Genomic DNA, 17956 nt, shown 5'->3' with positions numbered 1-17956 from the left:
AAATGAATAAAAAAGGAGGGGCGTGGTTAAGGAAAAATAGAAATCCATGATGTAGCCACCAAAACTTTTGGCTAACATTCTTAATCTATGCTCCTTGAACTCCAGCAGAAGTTGTGTTTTAAAAAATGTGTAGCTATGGAAAAAGGGTATTGAAATATAATGCCTAGCACTTTCCCCTGGAGAATGAAATTAGAACATTCTGGAAAAGGCAACAGACCTAAGTGGCCAAATAATAACTACAGAAACCAGCGTATGTACTATTCCCCATTTTTATGACCCAAACCAAGGCCTGTTGTGCTGGAGTTGATTCTGACTCATAGCAACCCTATAGGACACAGCAGGATTGCCCCATAGGGTTTCCAAGGAGTGACTGGTAGATTCGAACTGCTGACTTTTTGGTTAGCAGCTCAGTTCTTAACCACTGCGCCACCTGGGCTCCTACGACTCAAAGGCTTCCCAGAGAATGCAATTGCACAAACATGCAGGCATCTTGCTTGGATTCCCACGTTACTAGAAACACTACTGAGTAAGTTGGGAGCAGGACGTGAAGGGAGGTTGAGGATTTATTAGGCAGGCCAAATAGCAGACAGAGCAGAGAACGTAGGAGAGCTAGTGATGATCCAAATACAGCATTTCTAACCCTTTGGGGTGCAGGGTTATGCACCCTGGTGAACACAGAGCAAGTGTTTAATGAATTAAAGATAAATTAAAATGTCTCAGTGTCACCTGTGGAGCCCTGGTGGTTAAGTGGTTAAGAGCTCGGCTGCTAACCAAAAGGTTGGCAGTTTGAATCCACCAGCCACTCCTTGGAAACCCTATGGGGCAGTCCTACTCTGTCCTAGAGGGTCACTATGAGTCAGAATCAACTCGACGGCAACGGGCAAAGTGTCCCCTGTAGGGAGAGCAGCACTCTCTCCTTGGATATCATCGTGCTTTGAAGACAAGCAATTTGTTTTTAGTAAAAGGATACCAGGAACAGCCAGGAAGAGAGCCAAGACAGCTTGGGGACTAATTTCAGTTTCCTGCTGGCCATTTTCAATGTCTCCTGGCCACCTGAAATGCCCTAACCCAAACCTGTGGAGTCGTGGTCCCTGGGTGGTACAAACAGTTAATGTGCTCAGCTGCTCACCAAAAGGTTGGAGGTTGGAGCCCACCCAGAGGTACCTCAGAAGAAAGGCCTGGTGATCTGCTTCCAAAAAATCAGTCATTGAAAACCCTCTGGAGCACAGTTCTACTCTGACACGCATGGGGTCACCGTGAGTTGGTCTCAAAGGCAACTGTTTTACTATTTTTTTAATGACAATACACTGAGTCAGAGATGAGTTTTCCTGAAAAATTGACTTTAACGGGGGGGAAAATAATGCCCAGAGGAATGAACTAAGTAGTTCTAAGATTTAAAGCAAACAGCAAATTAAAATTCCATTTTCAGCCTTTGGCATTTGCCCTTGGCCTTTTTTAGGGTCTGTATACTCCAAGGAGTACTGAGGCATGTTCAATGCCATATGCCTCTTCACAGAAGACTCATCCGGGCCCCAGAAGTCCCAGCTGGGAAGGAGCCTCGCTAAAGGCCTGCTGTGTGGGGGGCTTAGCGACCAGAACCGTATCTGCTTTACCTTGACTTTTCGTCTCATAAAACGCACCTATTTACTTGAGTGTTTATTTACAGGTGAACGTTAACCACACATGCACACACATGTGCATACACGTCCGTAACATGCATGTATGCAAACACACACACGTGCACATACACGCATATACACACGCACACAGGCAGACATGTATCTGCCTCCCTGAGGTTCAGTGCCCATCCTCTAGTCACTTTGCTCTGAACCTCTGTTTCTTTGTCAGGTGAGGCAGGGACCTGAGGTGGCTTCTAAGACTTCCCCACAGTTTTAAGATGTTCGCATAAGAAGTTCATACACTCTATCTGAAACACTTAAAATTCAATTTTCTGCGCAAAGGATGCACACATTTTGGGGACATGTCATTTATTCGGCTTCTGTCCTTTGCTGTTTTACACAAATGAGCACTCACTTTCATTTTTGTCCCCCGTTTTCCTAGAGTGCTTCTGGAGTTCTTTACAAGGGCCTCAAAGCCATGGATAAACGGGCCTTTAAATAAATTAGTTATAGGATATTATTAAAAGTTCACTTCACAATATACACACTCTAACCTATGTATGGAATCCCCTGGGTGGTGCAAATGGTAAACATGCTCGGGTGCTAATCAAAAAGCTGGAGGTTGGGGTCTACTCAGGAATGTCTCGGAAGAAAGGCCTGGTAATCCACTTCCAGAAAATCAGCCACTGAAGACCTCATGGAGCACAGTTCTACTCTGAGACACACTGGGTCACCATGAGTCGCCACGGGCTGCCAGGAGTAGGCTTTTTTTCAACCTCCATATATACCAGGTTCAGGATTTTTGCTATAGAAAGCATTCAGACTGGTGTCTTCCATAGCTCTGTATGTCTGAAACCAGAGCAAACTTCTCTTCCTCACTCTAGGCTTAGCATCTACTTCCCCATTTAAAATCTCAGAAGGTCACAAAAGCTCCCTCTGGCAGCCAGGGTAGAGCTGGCTGGGAGGAGAGGACAAGGGCCAGCAGATGACTCATTTCAGAATTTTCAGCCACCAAAAACAGGAACCACAATGTGGTGGGTAGTGACATCCCTGGCTGGGTGCCCCTGGTGACAAGAGCCTGAGGCTTATTACCCCACCCTGGCATCTATGCCAAATACGGCCAAGTTCCTGTCGAGCCTCTTCACAGACAAGAGAAAGATGGGGAAGTAGGCCAAGTGGTGGAGAGGCTACTCTCATGAAATGAACATAACCTATTGCTTCACAGGAGAACATTTTTTTCTTCAGATTCTTGTACATCTGGGGACAACGCAGAGACCAGACATATTGTGGGAGCATTCTCCTTAGAGGCAGTGTGGTGGGAGAGACAGTTACTTAATTTCTCCAAGACACAGTTTCCTCAGGTGTGAAATGGGAAGAGCATTGCTCATTGCAAAGGGCCTTTGTGAGGATGAGAAAATAATACGTGTTCCTCTTCTTCTTTTTGCTTGTCCCCTCCCATTCTGTCATATTCCTTTTCCCCTTCCCTTCCTGTACAAACGGGCCCTAAAGCCATAAGATGCATCTGAACAGGGCAGCCATCCATGCCTGGGGTGGGAGAGGGGTAGTCCAGGAGACCCAGAATGGGAAGTTGAAACCCAAACAACGTGAAAAAACAGTTGCTATCAATTCAACTCCGACTCATGGCGACCCCGTGTGTGTCGGGGTTTTCAATGGGCTGATTTTGCAGGAGTAGATTGCCAGGCCTGTCTTCTGAGGTGCCTCTGGGTGAACTTGAACTTCCAACCTTTCGGTTAGCAGCCCAGTGTGTTGACTCTTTGCACCATCCAGGGAGAGACCATCTATTTAAAAGGGCTGCCTGGGCTGGAAAATCAGAATCCAGATGGTAGAAGGAGGCATCCCAGCCTGGTTTCACTCATTCTCCCACGCAACAAATGTTTATAGAGCATCTCCTGAAAATAAGGTACTGAAGAGGATACAGACGGGGACACACAAGGATCCTGAGTCTAATGGAGTCCCTGTCCTAAGTAAGTCACACTCCATTGAGAAAGGTCACCTATTTAGCAGGGGCGATAACATTTAGACAAGTGATCAGAATTTAATGTACAGTATGCCAAGCGCTTCTAAGAGAAATACAAGCAATATGCTTGGAAATCCAGGGAAGAGGGCGATTACTGATGGCCAGGTCAGGGAAGGCTTCCTGGGAGTTTCGGCGTCTGACCTGCACCTTAATGGACGTGGACTTGTGGAGACTGTGGGTGTGTGCACAACAGGTCAAGAGCAACTCAGTGATGTCCGCGGCTGGTTGGCTCTTCATAACTGCAGAGATGGATGAGCCTGGCTTGCTTTCCAGACTTGTAGAAAGCAAATCGCTAAGCACCTTGACAGCCAGCAAAACAACTGCTTGTCATAATAAGCAATTTTTGATCAGGGAGACATTTTTATTGTGTTTTGGGAGTAACTGAATTATATGCACTGATGTGTTTGAATTTTAATTGTTTACCAGTTCACTGGGAGTAAAGGATGAAGTCATAAAACAGATGATACCCCGTTCCTTGATATCCCAGCTCTCCTTGAACTTGACCTTCCCAGGGAGTTAGCTTAATCGCCCAGGATGAAAGACAAAGCCTCCGGGTGTTTATGATGCTGCCCATAACATTCATGAAACGTTTCACTGTCGCTGGGGATAATACTCCAAGAATAAACAGCATGTAAACGAGTTTAATTACTGAAGAGTTCAGCCCTCCACCAAGACATCAGTACATCCTGAAGTTAATCAGCCTTTGGTTCATTTAGAGAAAACAACAGAGAAAATAATACTTAAAATATGCAATGTCACCCACAGGCTTGCCATCAAATTTCAATCCACACAAAGTTATCCAACTATATGGAAGTAAGACAAGATACACAAGCAATCATGACACCATTCTATTCATTAGACCAAGGGTCATGTTCCAAAGTCATGGAGAGAGTATTACCATAATTTGCAGAGCACAGACGTCAAACTTGATGCTACGGACATAAAGAGAGAAGGGAATTCATCCAATGAACCCTCCAGTCTAAGTGACACAGACAAACATTTCAAGAAGGGAATACATACCCTAAAAGGAGATCACGTATTTTGTGTTTCTCTGTGTTTAATCTTTCCCCATTAAGTTAACAAGAAAATCTAAAACGTGCCTCCACCCTTCACGGGCAGCATCGTTGGTCTGATTTAAAAGTCTCAATTATAAAACTTGAGTGAAAGATGCCTTGTAGAATTACGAGAGTGGGAGGGAATGCAAGCAGCCATTACTCAACTCCTCTGCCCCCTAAGTGGGACCCAAAGCCATTATCACAGCCAGCAAGAATATAAAAGCCTGTCCCCAGAGATTACAGAGAAATGCGGTAACAGCAAGGAGATAATGGAAGAATAAAAGAGCTAACTATACCAGTCTTTGACCGCTTGGTTCTGGATGACAAAGATGTTCATCAAAGGCAAGGTGGCTTTCATTAAACATGGTCCTCCAGAGAAAAGTAGTTATACAAATTACCAGGGGTATTTTTCCATGGAGCATTAAAGCATATGGGTTAGAGTTTTGGGTTGATTCCTCTGACATGCGAACACAAAGGCCTTTTCTGAAATCTTCAGATCTTATTTCACTTGGAAAAAAAAAAAAAATAGATAGGTTGGATAGGTTGAATTGAAACTAGATAAGACTTAAAGTGTAAGTCTTATGATTTTCCAAATCTTTAATTCCATGGCTATATAAATCTATAGTGCCCTTGATGTGAAATCTACTCTGAATCATTGAATTAGAAGACACTTCAGTAACACTGAGTTGCGTCTTTATTTTTTTTCCTCCATATATGATGTCTTACCAATTGGCCTAAATTAAATTAGTTGCCAACTGGGCGGGAACAACTGAGCCGTATTCTTTAATACTATTTCATAAACAGCAGAAATAGTAGCTAATATTTATTAAGTTATTACCATAAGCCAGGAAATACTCTGAACACTTCATACATGTTAATTTATTTTTTGGATACAACAAAACTCATGAGTTGGTTTTATTCTCATTCCTATTTTCCTGATGAGAAAACTGAGGCACAAAAAAATAATCTGCCTTAGATCACACAGCTAGTAAGCAGTGGAATCAGGGTCTGAATCCATTTACTCCGGTTCCCTGGGTGGTGCAAAGGGTTAAACATTGGACTATTAGCCTCAAGGTTGGCAGTTCGGATCCATCCAGAGGCAGCTCAGGAGACAGGCCTGGCAATCTCCCTCTGGAAGGTCACAGCTTTGAAAACCCTATGGAGAGGCTCTACTCTGCACACATGGGGTCAACATGAGTCACAATCTACTTGATGGCAACTAACAACAACTTCTGCTCCAGGAAAATCACCATGCTATAAAATAGCATAATAAACCATGGCAAAGGCATAGATTTTACACTTAATGAACCATTACTTAATGCCAGGCACTAGCCTAGATTTCTATCCATTGTTTTTGAGGTACAATTATAATCTGTCTTTTTTGACGAATGTATACAGTCATGTCACTACCACTCCAATCAAGATACAGTTCCAGCACTCCCCCAAACTCCCCACCCCCAGGCTCTGTCTCTATATAGCTCTGCCTTTTCCAGAATGTCATATACATGGAATCACACAATACGTGGTCTTCAGCGTCTGGCTTCTTTTTCCATTTAGCATAATGCTATTCATTCACAATGAGAGTCATCCGTGTTGTTGTGCCTATCGGTAGCTGGTTCCATTTTATTGCTGAGTGGTGTTCCATTGTATGGATGGACCACAGTTTGTTTATCCATTCCCCGAGTACTCTGGGCTGTTTCCAGTTTGGGAAACCTTTGCATACGGGTTATTATGTGAACATAGATTGACATACCTTGCCTATTATTTCACTCAGGTAAATAACTAGGAGTGGGATTTCTGGGCAGTATGCTTAAGGACTTGATGGCACTGGGTTTGGTTTTTTTTGTTTTTTTTTTTATGCTTAAAGAGCCCTGGTGGAACAATGATTAAGCACTTGGCTGCTAACTGAAAAGTTGGCAGTTCAAACCTATCCAGTGGCTCCATGGGAGAATAGACCTGGCAATCTGCTCCCGTAAAGGTTACAGCCTAGAAAACCCTATGGGACAGTTTTACTCTGTCACATGGGGTCACTATGGGTCAGAATTGACTTGATAGCAATGGACAACAACACAGTAAGTGCTATTTAACTTTACGAGAAATAATCAATTTTTTTTTTTCTAAAGCAGCATTACAATTTTGTATTCCCAACAGAATGGATGAGAGTTCCAGTTGCTCCATTACCTTGTCAGCACTTGGTATTGTCAGTTTTTTTTTTTTTTTAATTCTATTGTGGTAAAATATATGTAAGATAAGATTTGCTGTTTTAAGCACTTCGAAGTGTACAATTTGGTGACATTAATTACATTCACAGTGTTGTGAAACGTTCACCGCTATCCATTTCCAAACCTTCTTCATCACCACAAACAGAAACTCTGAACCCATTAAGTAATAACTCCCTATTCTTTCCTCTCCTCAGCCCCTGGTAACCTCTCATCTGCTTATGTCTATATGAATTTGCCCATTACAGATATTTCATATAAATAGCTTCATATAATATCTGTCCTTTCGTGTCTGACTTATTTCACTTAGCTTAATGTTTTTAAAGTTACCCATGTCATAGCATGTATCGGGACTTCATTTCTCTTTACGGATGAGTAATATTCCATTGTAAAGATGGACCACATCTTGTTTATTCATCCGTCGATGGACACTTGGATTGTTTCCACTTTTCGGCTACTGTGAATAGTGCTGCAGTGAACGTCAGTGTAAAGGATGTGTCTGAGTCTCTGCTTTCAATTCTTTTGAGTATATACCTAATAGGGGAATTGCTGGGTCATATCATAATTCTACATTTAACTTTCTGAGGAACTGTGACAGTGGCTGAACCATTTTGCATTCCTATCAGCACTGTACGGGTTCCAGTTTCTCCTCGAAAACGCTTGTTTTTTTCCCTTGATTGATTGATTATAGCCATCCTAGCAGGTGTGAAATGGTAGCTCATTGTAGTTTTGATTTGCATTTCCCTAATAACTAATGATATTGAGTGAGATTGCAAGATCGTATGGTATTTCTATGTCTAGTTTTTTAAGGAGGCGCCATATTGTTTTCCGTAGTGGTTGCACCATTTTACATTCCTGCCAGTAGTGCATAAGAGTTCCAATCTCCCACCGTTTTAACTCAGTACTGAAGTCACTCTTGAGGTTCACCTTTCAGCCGAAGGTTAGACAGGCTCATAAAACAAAATGTGACTAAAGGGCCATACCAGACCAGGGGCAAGAACAAGAAGGCAGGAGAGGATAGGAAAGCTGGTAATGGGGAACCCAAGGTCAAGAAGACAAGAATGTTGACATGTCATGGGGTTGGCAACCAATGTCACAAAACAATATGTGCATTAATTGTTTAATGAGAAACTAATTTGCTTTGTAAACCTTCATCTAAAGCACAATAAAAAAAAAATACAACCCTAAAAAAAAAAAGTCCAATCTAACAAAGAAAATGCGAATCAATACTGAAAGTCACCCTTTTTCACCAAAAGGAAATTGGCAATTTTATTAAGATTCCTGAGGACTCAAACAGATATAATTAATAACCTCTCTGATATGTTATTGCCAAATCCTTAAATCTGTGCAAACCCTCGGATACAGACATTTCTCTTATAGGAATTTATTCTAAAGGGAAAAGTTGCAGATGTGCACATAGTATCCTTGTAGCTAAAAGGATGTTGCAGTATTTGGATATAACACTGAAACGATGAAAAACAGGGAACCGCCTAAATATTAAAAATGGTTAAATACATTTTGGTACAAATACAGTATGCAACCATTTAAAATATGTACTGTATTTTACATGAATAACACGCATGTTATACTTTTTTGCTGACTGAACAACCCCCTTGCGCGTTATTTTCCTAGGCATGTTATGCGTGTTATATTCATGGGTGCGTTCTTTACATGGGCACCTTATTTGTGAAAATAGGTAATAACAAAGAGAGAAAATCATCACTTACGTCAAGACTGAAAAAGCGTACAACAAAATAGTATTATAACCTGATTTACAAATACATATACAAAGAAACACAGCTCAAAGCCTATGTACAAAATGTTGGTGGTGGTCATCTATCTGAGGAAACTGAGTGAATTTTGTCTTCTTCTTTTGTTTCCTATAATCTCTAAAATTTCTACAATGGGTATTCTAAAAAAAGAGTCCTCTTTCCTTCCTTCCTTCCTACGTTTTCTTTCTTTCTTTTGTGTGCAAGACTGAGAAGGAAGAATATTCCAATGGACTTGCATTGCCATGGGGAATGGAGAAGTACAGTGTCCCAAACAGAAAATAAATGTGAAAACCAAATGTAGTAAAACAGACCTTTCTATTTATTGTTCCTTCTCAGATTTTTTTAGAACCTTAGTAGCCAGAAAGTACCTCTAGCTACAACAGCTAAAAGCTTGAGAACAACTTGTTCTAGAATCTTTTATTTATAAGCAGCAAAGCAGAATCTTATGTGACTGCCTGGTTGATTCAGTTCTCCATTCTCATGAAAACAGATGATGGATTACCATCTAACGTCCTCTTCTCTTAATTACTGTTTATAAGCTATGCTTTCTCTTTCTTGGCTACTGAAAACACTATACATAATGACGTTACTAAAAAAAAAAAACTCAGCATAAATTCAATGACAATACTTGCAGGGGCTGGATAAGATCCAATCCCCAAAGTCTTTTGTATTAGCATCATTTATCCCATAGAACAGTAATTCTTACTAGAGTGCAGAGCTCCAATGAGATCAGAAATTCTGAAGGGTGGGGTTTCTTCAAACCATGCAGGTCTGGTCAAAGACTCCCTGAGGTTTCTCTAGTGAGGTGCGCTTGCCATTCTCTAGACACTCTCCACGCAACCCCCAGCACATACACACCTACAGACTGAGAATTTTATTGGCATACTGGTTAAGAGCTCGACTGCTAACCAAAAGGTCAGCAGTTCAAATCCACCAGCCGCTCCTTGGAAACCCTATGAAGTAGTTCTACTCTGTCCTGTAGGGTCGCTAGGAGTTGGAACCGACTTGACAGCACATAACAACAACAACAGATGTTTCTCTTGAGGAAATGCCATCCAGGTCAGTAGTGTGGAGGCAGGAAACAGATGAGAACAGTGTTCTAGAACATTCCACTAATCTAGGAGAGAAAGCCCCTTCTAACTGGAAGGGTAGCAAGTAATCTATTTCTTGGTCACAAATTTAAAGGTTACTTTTGAATTTGAGGCCAAGTTTCAATTCATTTATTTTTCCCCCCTTACGTAATGCATCAGAATAAAAAGAAAACAAAAAGGCTCTACTCCTTTATGTTAAAACATGACTTACTTCCGGTTCACAATTAGCCATTCCCGAGTATAGGTCTGAACACAGTCTCTGACATGAGGATCCAGTTCAACCCTAATGAGATGGAAAATGAAATAACAACATGTTACTACTGAGCTAAAAAACACCAGTGAGTCAATTCCAACTTACAGTGACTCCATGTGAGTTAGATGCTCCTATACGATTTCCAGTGACTGATTTTTTTGAAGTAGATTGCCAGGCCTTTCTCCCGAGGCATCTCTGAGTGGACTCCAACCTATAACGTTTTGGTTAGCAGCCAAGGGCATTAACCATTCGCAAAACCCAGGGACTCCAAAATGCAAAACAATCCTTACCATGCCCAAGGATGGCAGCATGATTTCAAACCTGTATCAAACGAGAATGCAAAGGGTGTTCTTTTCCATTCACTTCAAGTCTCTAAAGTATTTCCAAGGCAACAAGAAATTTACTTTAATGAGACAAACATGTTGGCATTTTATGCTCTGTGGGTTTTCTTTATTATAGACAATCGTGTTAAATACAACCGTCCCTTGAGGCATTCTGACACAAGACATGTAGAACCTGCCATAATCCAATACAAGGCAAAGGAAGTGAGTATAAATACATATCTCCCACAGGGGTAATTTGGAAATATTTTTTGCTCATGGGTAGCCTTGTTAGGACATGCATATTCTGCTTTTGGGAAGCCATGAAGAAGTCTAGCTGTCTTAGACTTTGAGGAGTTGGCCGGCACTGGCTTCGGCTGGTGATTACTAAATCAGGTAGTTCGTGTCATACCTGTTCAGATGCGAGCATGCATGAGAGGTACTTTCACTGTTTCCGAGTCCAGAAATTGGAAGTAACTAATTTCCCCCGGTAGCAAAGCTTTTTACAGGAGCCTTTGTGGCCTAGTGGTTAAACTCTGGGCTGCTAACCAAAGGTTGGTGGTTCGAACCCACCAGCGGCCCCACAGGAGAAAGACCTGGTGATCTGCTCCCACAAAGGTTACAGCCTAGGAAACCCTGTGGGGCAGTTCGACCTGATGGCACACAACAACAGAAAAGCTTTTTACCGTTACTTGTAATTGTGTTGGTACTAGACTTAAATAGGTCTAAACGCTTGCTACAGGTCTTCATTTTCTCGTTTGTAAAATGGGGATAAGAGCAGAACCCGCCTGTGGGACTGCTAATAGCATTAGATAAGACGTTGTAGAGGTTAACGAGGTGGCCTCTGGGCCTGGACTGCCCAAAGCCCAGCTCCATCACTTACCAACTGGGGGACCTTACGTGAGCCACTCAGCCTTGTGCCTCAGTTTCTCCATCTTAATGCAGTGATATTAATAGTAGACTGCCTACCTTAGAGAGTTGTGTTGAGGATTAAATAAATTAGTGTGTGAAGGGCTTAGGAGAGAGCCTGGCACATAAGAAAATCTATGTATGTGGTAGTGTACAGTCCCTGGGGGGTGCAGACAGTTAACGCACTCAGCTGCAACCCAAGAGGTTGGAGATTTGAGTCCATCTACAGCCCAACTCTAAAGAAAGCCCTGGCAATCTACTTCAGAAAAATCAGCCACTGAAAACCCGGTGGAGCAGAGTTCTACTCTGACACACGTGGGGTTGCTGAGAGTCGGAATCACTCAATGGAAAGTGGTAATATTGGCAGCTCACACGTACCATTTACTATGCGCTAGTGAACCCACCAGCTGCTCCTTGGAAACCCTATGGGGCAGTTCTACCCTGTTCTGTAGGGTTACTATGAGTCAGAACGACTCGATGGCAATGGATAAGCACTGATCTAGCCCTGCTGGTGCAGTGGTTAAGAGCTCAGCTGCTAACCAAAAGGTCAGCAGTTCAAATCCACCAGCCACTCCTTGGAAACCCTATGGGACAGTTCTACTCTGTCCTATAGGGTGGCTATGAGTCAGAATCAACTTGATGGCAATGGGTTTGGTTTTTTGGTTTAGGCGCTGATCTAATCATCTTATATGTATGAATTCAATTAATGCTCGATCAGCCTTCTTTGGTAGGCACTATTATTATTCTCATTTTGCAGAAGTACAAGATGCCCAAGGTCATACAGCTAGTAAGTGGTAGAGCAGGGCCTTGAACCCAGGGAGTTGGGCTCTGGAGTTCATGGTTTTAACCGCTGCACCATGGAAGCTGGACATAAGGTTCTGGTCCAGGTACAGGGTACTCAGTAGGAGTCCCCTGTTGCTTGCTCAGGTAATGAAATGGCAGCTTCCTGTGCTTTAATTATACAACGGACTTCTTGGTAATGGTTACAGCAGCCAAGGTTGTTTTAAAGTCACCAGAGAGATAATGTGTTAGCTATAAATTCTGGTGGCAGGATAATATTAAACTCTAAAACCAAGGCTAAAGAAAAAAAGTACCTCCTCTTTCAAATTTCAAAAAATATCCCCCTACATCTAAATTTATTGTATTTTTTAAAGGATTTTCCCAAGATTCCGATCTCCTTTGAAGACAGCTAACCACACATTTGTATGCAAAGAAATAAAAATTAAATGATTCCCTACTGTGGGTGAAAATAATAGACTTTACCTGTGCTGACATCGCAGAAGCCTTGGTGGCACAGTGGTTAAGCTCTCAGCTGCTAACCAAAAGGTGGGCGGTTCGAATCCAGCAGTCGCTCCATGAGAGAAAGATGCAGCAGTCTGCTTCCGTAAAGATTTCTGTCTTGGAAACCCCATGGGGAAGTTCTGCTCTGTCCCACAGGGTTGCCATGAGTCAGAACTGACTCCATGATCATGGGTTTGGTTCTTGGTATACTAAAGTCATGCCTGAATAAATGGGCCAACAACAGAGAAAAACGGTTCCCAAGGATGACCGTGGTTTTTTTTTTTTTTTTGGGGAAGTATTTGCAAACTGTTAGAAGTGAGCATAAAAGGTCAGCACCTTCATCATGAAAAGTTCCCTACTGTGTGAATGACAGCTGTCTGAACGAGCAAGGAAAAGGCCATCCTAAGACCAAATCACTGTCATCCAACCTTAAAGTATGAAGAAGCAAATCCAAAGTAGAAGTAGACTATCTCAGAGCAATAAGGGTAGGGCTGTGTTTCACGATCTCCTTTCTGGGACTTTTTGGGGAAGACAAGAAGAATGAAAATGTCCAAGAGGATGTAAGTCTTAATTTTGTTTATAAAATGAATGCAAATAGAAGTTCGCCTTAATAAACCGAAACCAAACCCGTTGCTGTCAAGCCGATTCTGACTCATTGCAACACTACAGGACAGAGCAGAACTGCCCCATAGGGTTTCCAAGGCTGTAATCTTTATGGAAGCAGTCTGTCACATCTTTCCCCCCAAGAGGGGCTGGTGGGTTCAAACTGTCGACCTTTCAGTTAGCAGCTGAGTGCTTAACCACTGCACTACCAGGACTCCTTAAAAGTTCACCCTACCAAAAAACAAAACCAAATCCATTGCTGTCAAGTCAATTCTGATAATAGTGACCCTACAGAACAGAGTAGAACTGCCCCATAGGGTTTCTAAGCAGCGGCTGGTGGATTCGAATTGTCAACCTTTTGGTTAGCAGCTGAGCTCTTAACCACTAGACCTCCAGAAAGACATTGAGTTTTACCCTATGGAAGCAACAGAATTTTGTTTAGATATAATTCCCTTGCTTGGTCCCAACAGCTGGTGCCCACACCTGTGAACACCTGTGAACATCTGACAAAACTTTCCTCAAGAACCAGGACTTCGCCTTGTTCGTCTTTTAACTGAGTGCCCAGCTCACAGTGGATGCTCAATGGGTGTCCAACTTCTGTTTACAGCTTGATCCAGTCTCTTATTTGCAAACAATTAAAATGCTTCTGGATGTCGGCATTTCAATGATCATTATTAAAAACCTTGATACTATAACAAATGGAGAAACTGAGGTCTTGGGAAGTCAAGTGACTCGCCCAAAGTCAGGTGCTGGTGACGGGCCCAGGCAGCATGGCTCCATAGCCTACCCTCGAGAGCTGCATTTGCGATACTGGGGCCCTTTAACTGGCTTAGTCCCCATATGGCTTTCAAAGTCTCTGGTCAAACCAGTTTTAAAAACTACCTACATCTAGATAACAGGACCATATCCGCGTATCTCAATGGATCTGAGTAATTTTGTTTGGAGTCCCTGACTACTAACTGAAAGGTTGGCAGTTCAAACCCACCCAGGGGGACCTAGAAGACAGGTCTGGTGATCCGCTTCTGGAAGGTCACAGCCTTGAAAACCCTATGGAGCAGTTCTATTCTGCACACACGGGGTAACCAGGAGTCGGAATCAACTGGACGGCAACTAACAGCAACAATTTTGTTTACTTTTAAAAGCAGACCTGGTAGAATTCTCCCCTTCTATATGGGAAACCAGGGTTCGATTTCTGGCCAATATCACGTGCAGTCACCACCCATTTCTCAGTGGAGGCTTGGGTGTTGCTAGAATGTTGAACAAGTTTCAGTGGAGCTTCTAGACTAAGATGGACTAGGAAGAAAGGCCTGGCAATCTACCTCTGAAAATCACCCATGGTCTGATCCCCAACCGATCATGGGGATGGCACAGGACCAGGCAGCATTTTGTCCATTGTTGCATGGGGTCACCATAAGTCAGGGGCTGACTTGACTGCAGCTAATGACTCCCTTACTCATGACAACCATGACAGCCCCCATCCTGACCACATTTTAAGAAAACAACTCACCCTTCCTCCGGCAAAGAGGGCTGCAGGGTCCTGCATTCCTTCGGCGTGAACACCACATCTAGGTCGTCATCGGTGAAGTCCCCCAGCTCCTGGGTCAGCTCCAGATCCAGGCTGTTCAGGTGGGTCATCAGAAGTCCTTCAAAGTCCACGGGCTCTACTGGGTCGTAAAACTGAGGCTGGGCATGGGGAGAGAAGAGACAAAGGGGTCCCCACCTGAGCGGCTGGAAGGGCCAGCTCTCAGGCAAGAGTAGAGGGTCGCCTCACTCTCCCTTTCACTCAGGAAGGGGTTCCCTTGCTGCGAAGGCCAAGCTGCTCTGTGGCGAGCTGTCAAACCCGAGGCAGTGGAATGGAAGTGGAAAGAAAGGCAGCAAGCAGAGTCAAGTCCTAACAGGATGAGTAATTAAAATCGCACCCCAGGGCCGAATTTTTCTCTGCTTAATTGCATCTTGATGAGGAATCCTGGGGAGATCCAAAATGAGATCACAAGGCTTTGCGGAATTTTTACATTTTCTCCTGCAAAATTCCTCTCAGGCCATGTTTGCCCACAGCGCAGAACAGATGGAGGCAGTTTTCCAGAAACACGGGCAAACCACCGCGCCTCCTGGCTGAGTGTTAATGCGGTGTTGCCTTGGGCCTGAGGGATCTGGCACACTGGCTCCCTAAAGCACTTCATACGTAATCACAGCCCCCGCTGACTGACTCAGGGGTTGACACTCTGTAAGGGGAGACTCCAACGCCGCTACCTGACTGCTGCTGGTCTGGAAGAAATTTCCACCAGGCTGCAGCTAAGTGAGGAGCCCTGGTGGCACAGTGGTTAAGAGCTCAGCTGTGAACCAAAAGGTGGGCAGTTCAAATCCACCGGCCGCTCCTTGGAAACCCTATGGGGCAGTTCTACTCTGCCCTGTAGGGTCGCTATGGCTCAGAATCGACTGGAAGGCAGTGAGTTTGGTAGCTAAGTGAGCAAACTGAGAGCAACCTGCTGAGTTTTCCTGTGGCTAAACTCACTGGCTCTAAAGGATCATTCTTTGCTCTTCAGTTGCACCCTTCTACTACAGAAGAGGGACAGGTTAAAAGAACGAATAAAAGTTGATGAAACTTTAAATTGGCATATGTCCTGTTTTGTATATTTGTACCACAGTAATAAAAAGTAGATGGTAATTTTAAAAGAGGAGTTCCTGGGTAGTGCAAACGGTTAAGCAGTGGACTGCTAACCGAAAGGCTGGTGGTTCAAACCCCGCCAGAGGCGCCTCGGAAGACATGCCTGGTGATCAGCCTTGAAAACCCTATGGAGCAGTTCTGCTCCGCATACACGGGGTCACCATGAGTCGGAATCAACGTGACAGCAACTCACAACAATTTTTAGTGATTTTCTTTAGCTGGCAAGAAGTTGGCCATCCTTTGTCAATACCCGATTAAACAAAATACTTTTTCCTTGCCTTTCAAATTCAAAGACTTGGGAACCACTGCCTTAAGGAAACAAAAGAATCAAAATCAGACCCAGTAGATCTGTACAACATCAACAGCAGTAGTCATAGCAGCTCTGTATGAACTATTCCCTTATGGTAGACTATTTAGAGCCATCGGAGCCCCTGGGTGGTGCAAACGCTTAATGCATTTGGCTGCTAATCTAAAGGTCGGAGGTGTGAGTCCACTCGGGGGTGCCTTGGAAGAAAGGCCTGGCGATCTTCTCCTGAAAATGAAAACTGTACGCAGCACACTTCTGCCCTGAGGCACACAAGCTTGCTGTGAATCAGAGCTGACTTGATGGCAACTGGTTTGGTTTGGTTTAACTTTATGGCAAGAAATTGAGCTAGATCATTATATACATTATCTCAGTTAATCCTCACCAGAATTCCATGCAGCACGCATTATTATTATCCCCATTTCCAGACAGGGAAATCGAGAGCCAGAGACTTGAGTAGTTTGCCCATGGTTACAGAGCTAAAGCAGCCCGTCCGGAGGTAAAACCCAGGCAGGCTCACGTTCTTAACCAGGGGAGTGTTAACTGTTCTCTCCTGAGAGCTCTTCAGGTCTTTGCTGAGGATCTATCAAATGCCAGTCACGGGGTCGGGGTGAGGGCTACAGAGGAGAGCAGGTAGCCACTCTCATCAAGCATGCACTCCAGTCAGCCATGAGACAGGGAAGTTTGCCACATTCTCACATAGAGATAATGCCACCTTCAGGGGAGGGAGGGCTATGATAAAGAGCATACTATCACCACTAGGCACCAACTGAGTGGCCATGCGCCAAGAGCAATATATACACTTGATCACAAGGTCATAACCTTTCCCAGTCTGAATACATAGATCCTAGGACCTAACAGAATGCAAATACAAATGTTAATGATAGAATTGAGTATGGTTCCAGCATTGCACACAGTAGGCATTTAATAATTTGCTACCCCTTGTACACAGTGCCCTGGTGGCGAAGCTGTTAAGGGCTTGGCTACTAACCAAAAGGTCAGCAGTTAGAATCCACCAGCCGCTCCTTGGAAACCCTTTGCGGCAGTCCTACAGGGTCGCTATGAGTCAAAATTCACTCGACAACAATGGGTTTGGTGTTTTGGTCCCTTCTACACGGAGCCCTGGTGGCACGGTGGTTAAGCACTCAGCTGCTAACCGTCGAAAAGTCAACGGTTTGAAACCACCAGCTACCAGGAAAAGACGTGGCAGCCTGCTTCCGTAAAGATGATAGCCATGGAAACCCTATGGCGCAGCTCTACTCTGTCCTATAGAGCCAGTATGAGTCAGAATTGACTTGAGGGCAAGGGGTTTTACCTATAGAGGAGTCTGGAGGTACAATAGTTATCGGCTAGGCTGATAACTGAAATGTTGGCTGTTAAAACTCACCCAGCAACTCCATGGGAGAAAGACCTGGTCATCTGCTCCTGTTCAGATTACAACAAAGAAAACCCTGGGGCAGTTCTACCCTGTCACGTGGGGTCATTATGAGTCAGAATTGGCTGGATGACACCTAACAACAACAACAACCACTTCCATAGGAGTCCTGGGTGGTGCAAATAGTTAAATGCTCAACTACTAGCTGAAAGGTTGACAGTTCAGACTTACCCAGAGGCACCTCAGAAGACGGGCCTGGTGATCTGCTTCCAAAAGGTCACAGCCTTGAAAACCCTGTGGAGCAGTTCTATTCCGCACAACAACAACAACCCAACAGGCTGTCTATTCCAAATGTGATATAAATGTCTTGTGACTAGCAAGTGGATAAAGACTCCAATTCTTGTTAACGAGGCCTCCAAGCAGCTGTTCCTCTTGGCAAATTCAAATGATAG

The 17956-nt window shown here is 43.7% G+C and overlaps 1 protein-coding gene across 6 annotated transcripts in view; it reads right to left on the bottom strand.

The window, feature by feature from the left end:
- The window catches only part of DOCK8 (dedicator of cytokinesis 8), a 216811-nt gene that overhangs the window by 135764 nt on the left and 63091 nt on the right, over window positions 1–17956 (bottom strand). For 4 of the 6 annotated variants that reach the window (XM_064290563.1, XM_064290562.1, XM_064290567.1 and 1 more), the window contains 2 exons: window positions 14668–14843; window positions 10006–10077 (listed from right to left, as the gene is read on the bottom strand). In XM_064290563.1, the coding sequence (XP_064146633.1) occupies window positions 10006–10077; window positions 14668–14843 (248 nt within the window). Of the gene's footprint in view, window positions 1–10005; window positions 10078–12539; window positions 12653–14667; window positions 14844–17735 lie in introns of those variants that run through there. The other 2 variants (XM_064290566.1, XM_064290564.1) reach the window with 2 other exon arrangements.

This window comes from Loxodonta africana, chromosome 9 (assembly GCF_030014295.1).
Source record: "Loxodonta africana isolate mLoxAfr1 chromosome 9, mLoxAfr1.hap2, whole genome shotgun sequence".
Taxonomy (NCBI): domain Eukaryota; kingdom Metazoa; phylum Chordata; class Mammalia; order Proboscidea; family Elephantidae; genus Loxodonta; species Loxodonta africana.
The sequence above is the reverse complement of the archived record's forward strand: the minus strand, read 5'-3'. Positions and strand labels throughout refer to the sequence as shown.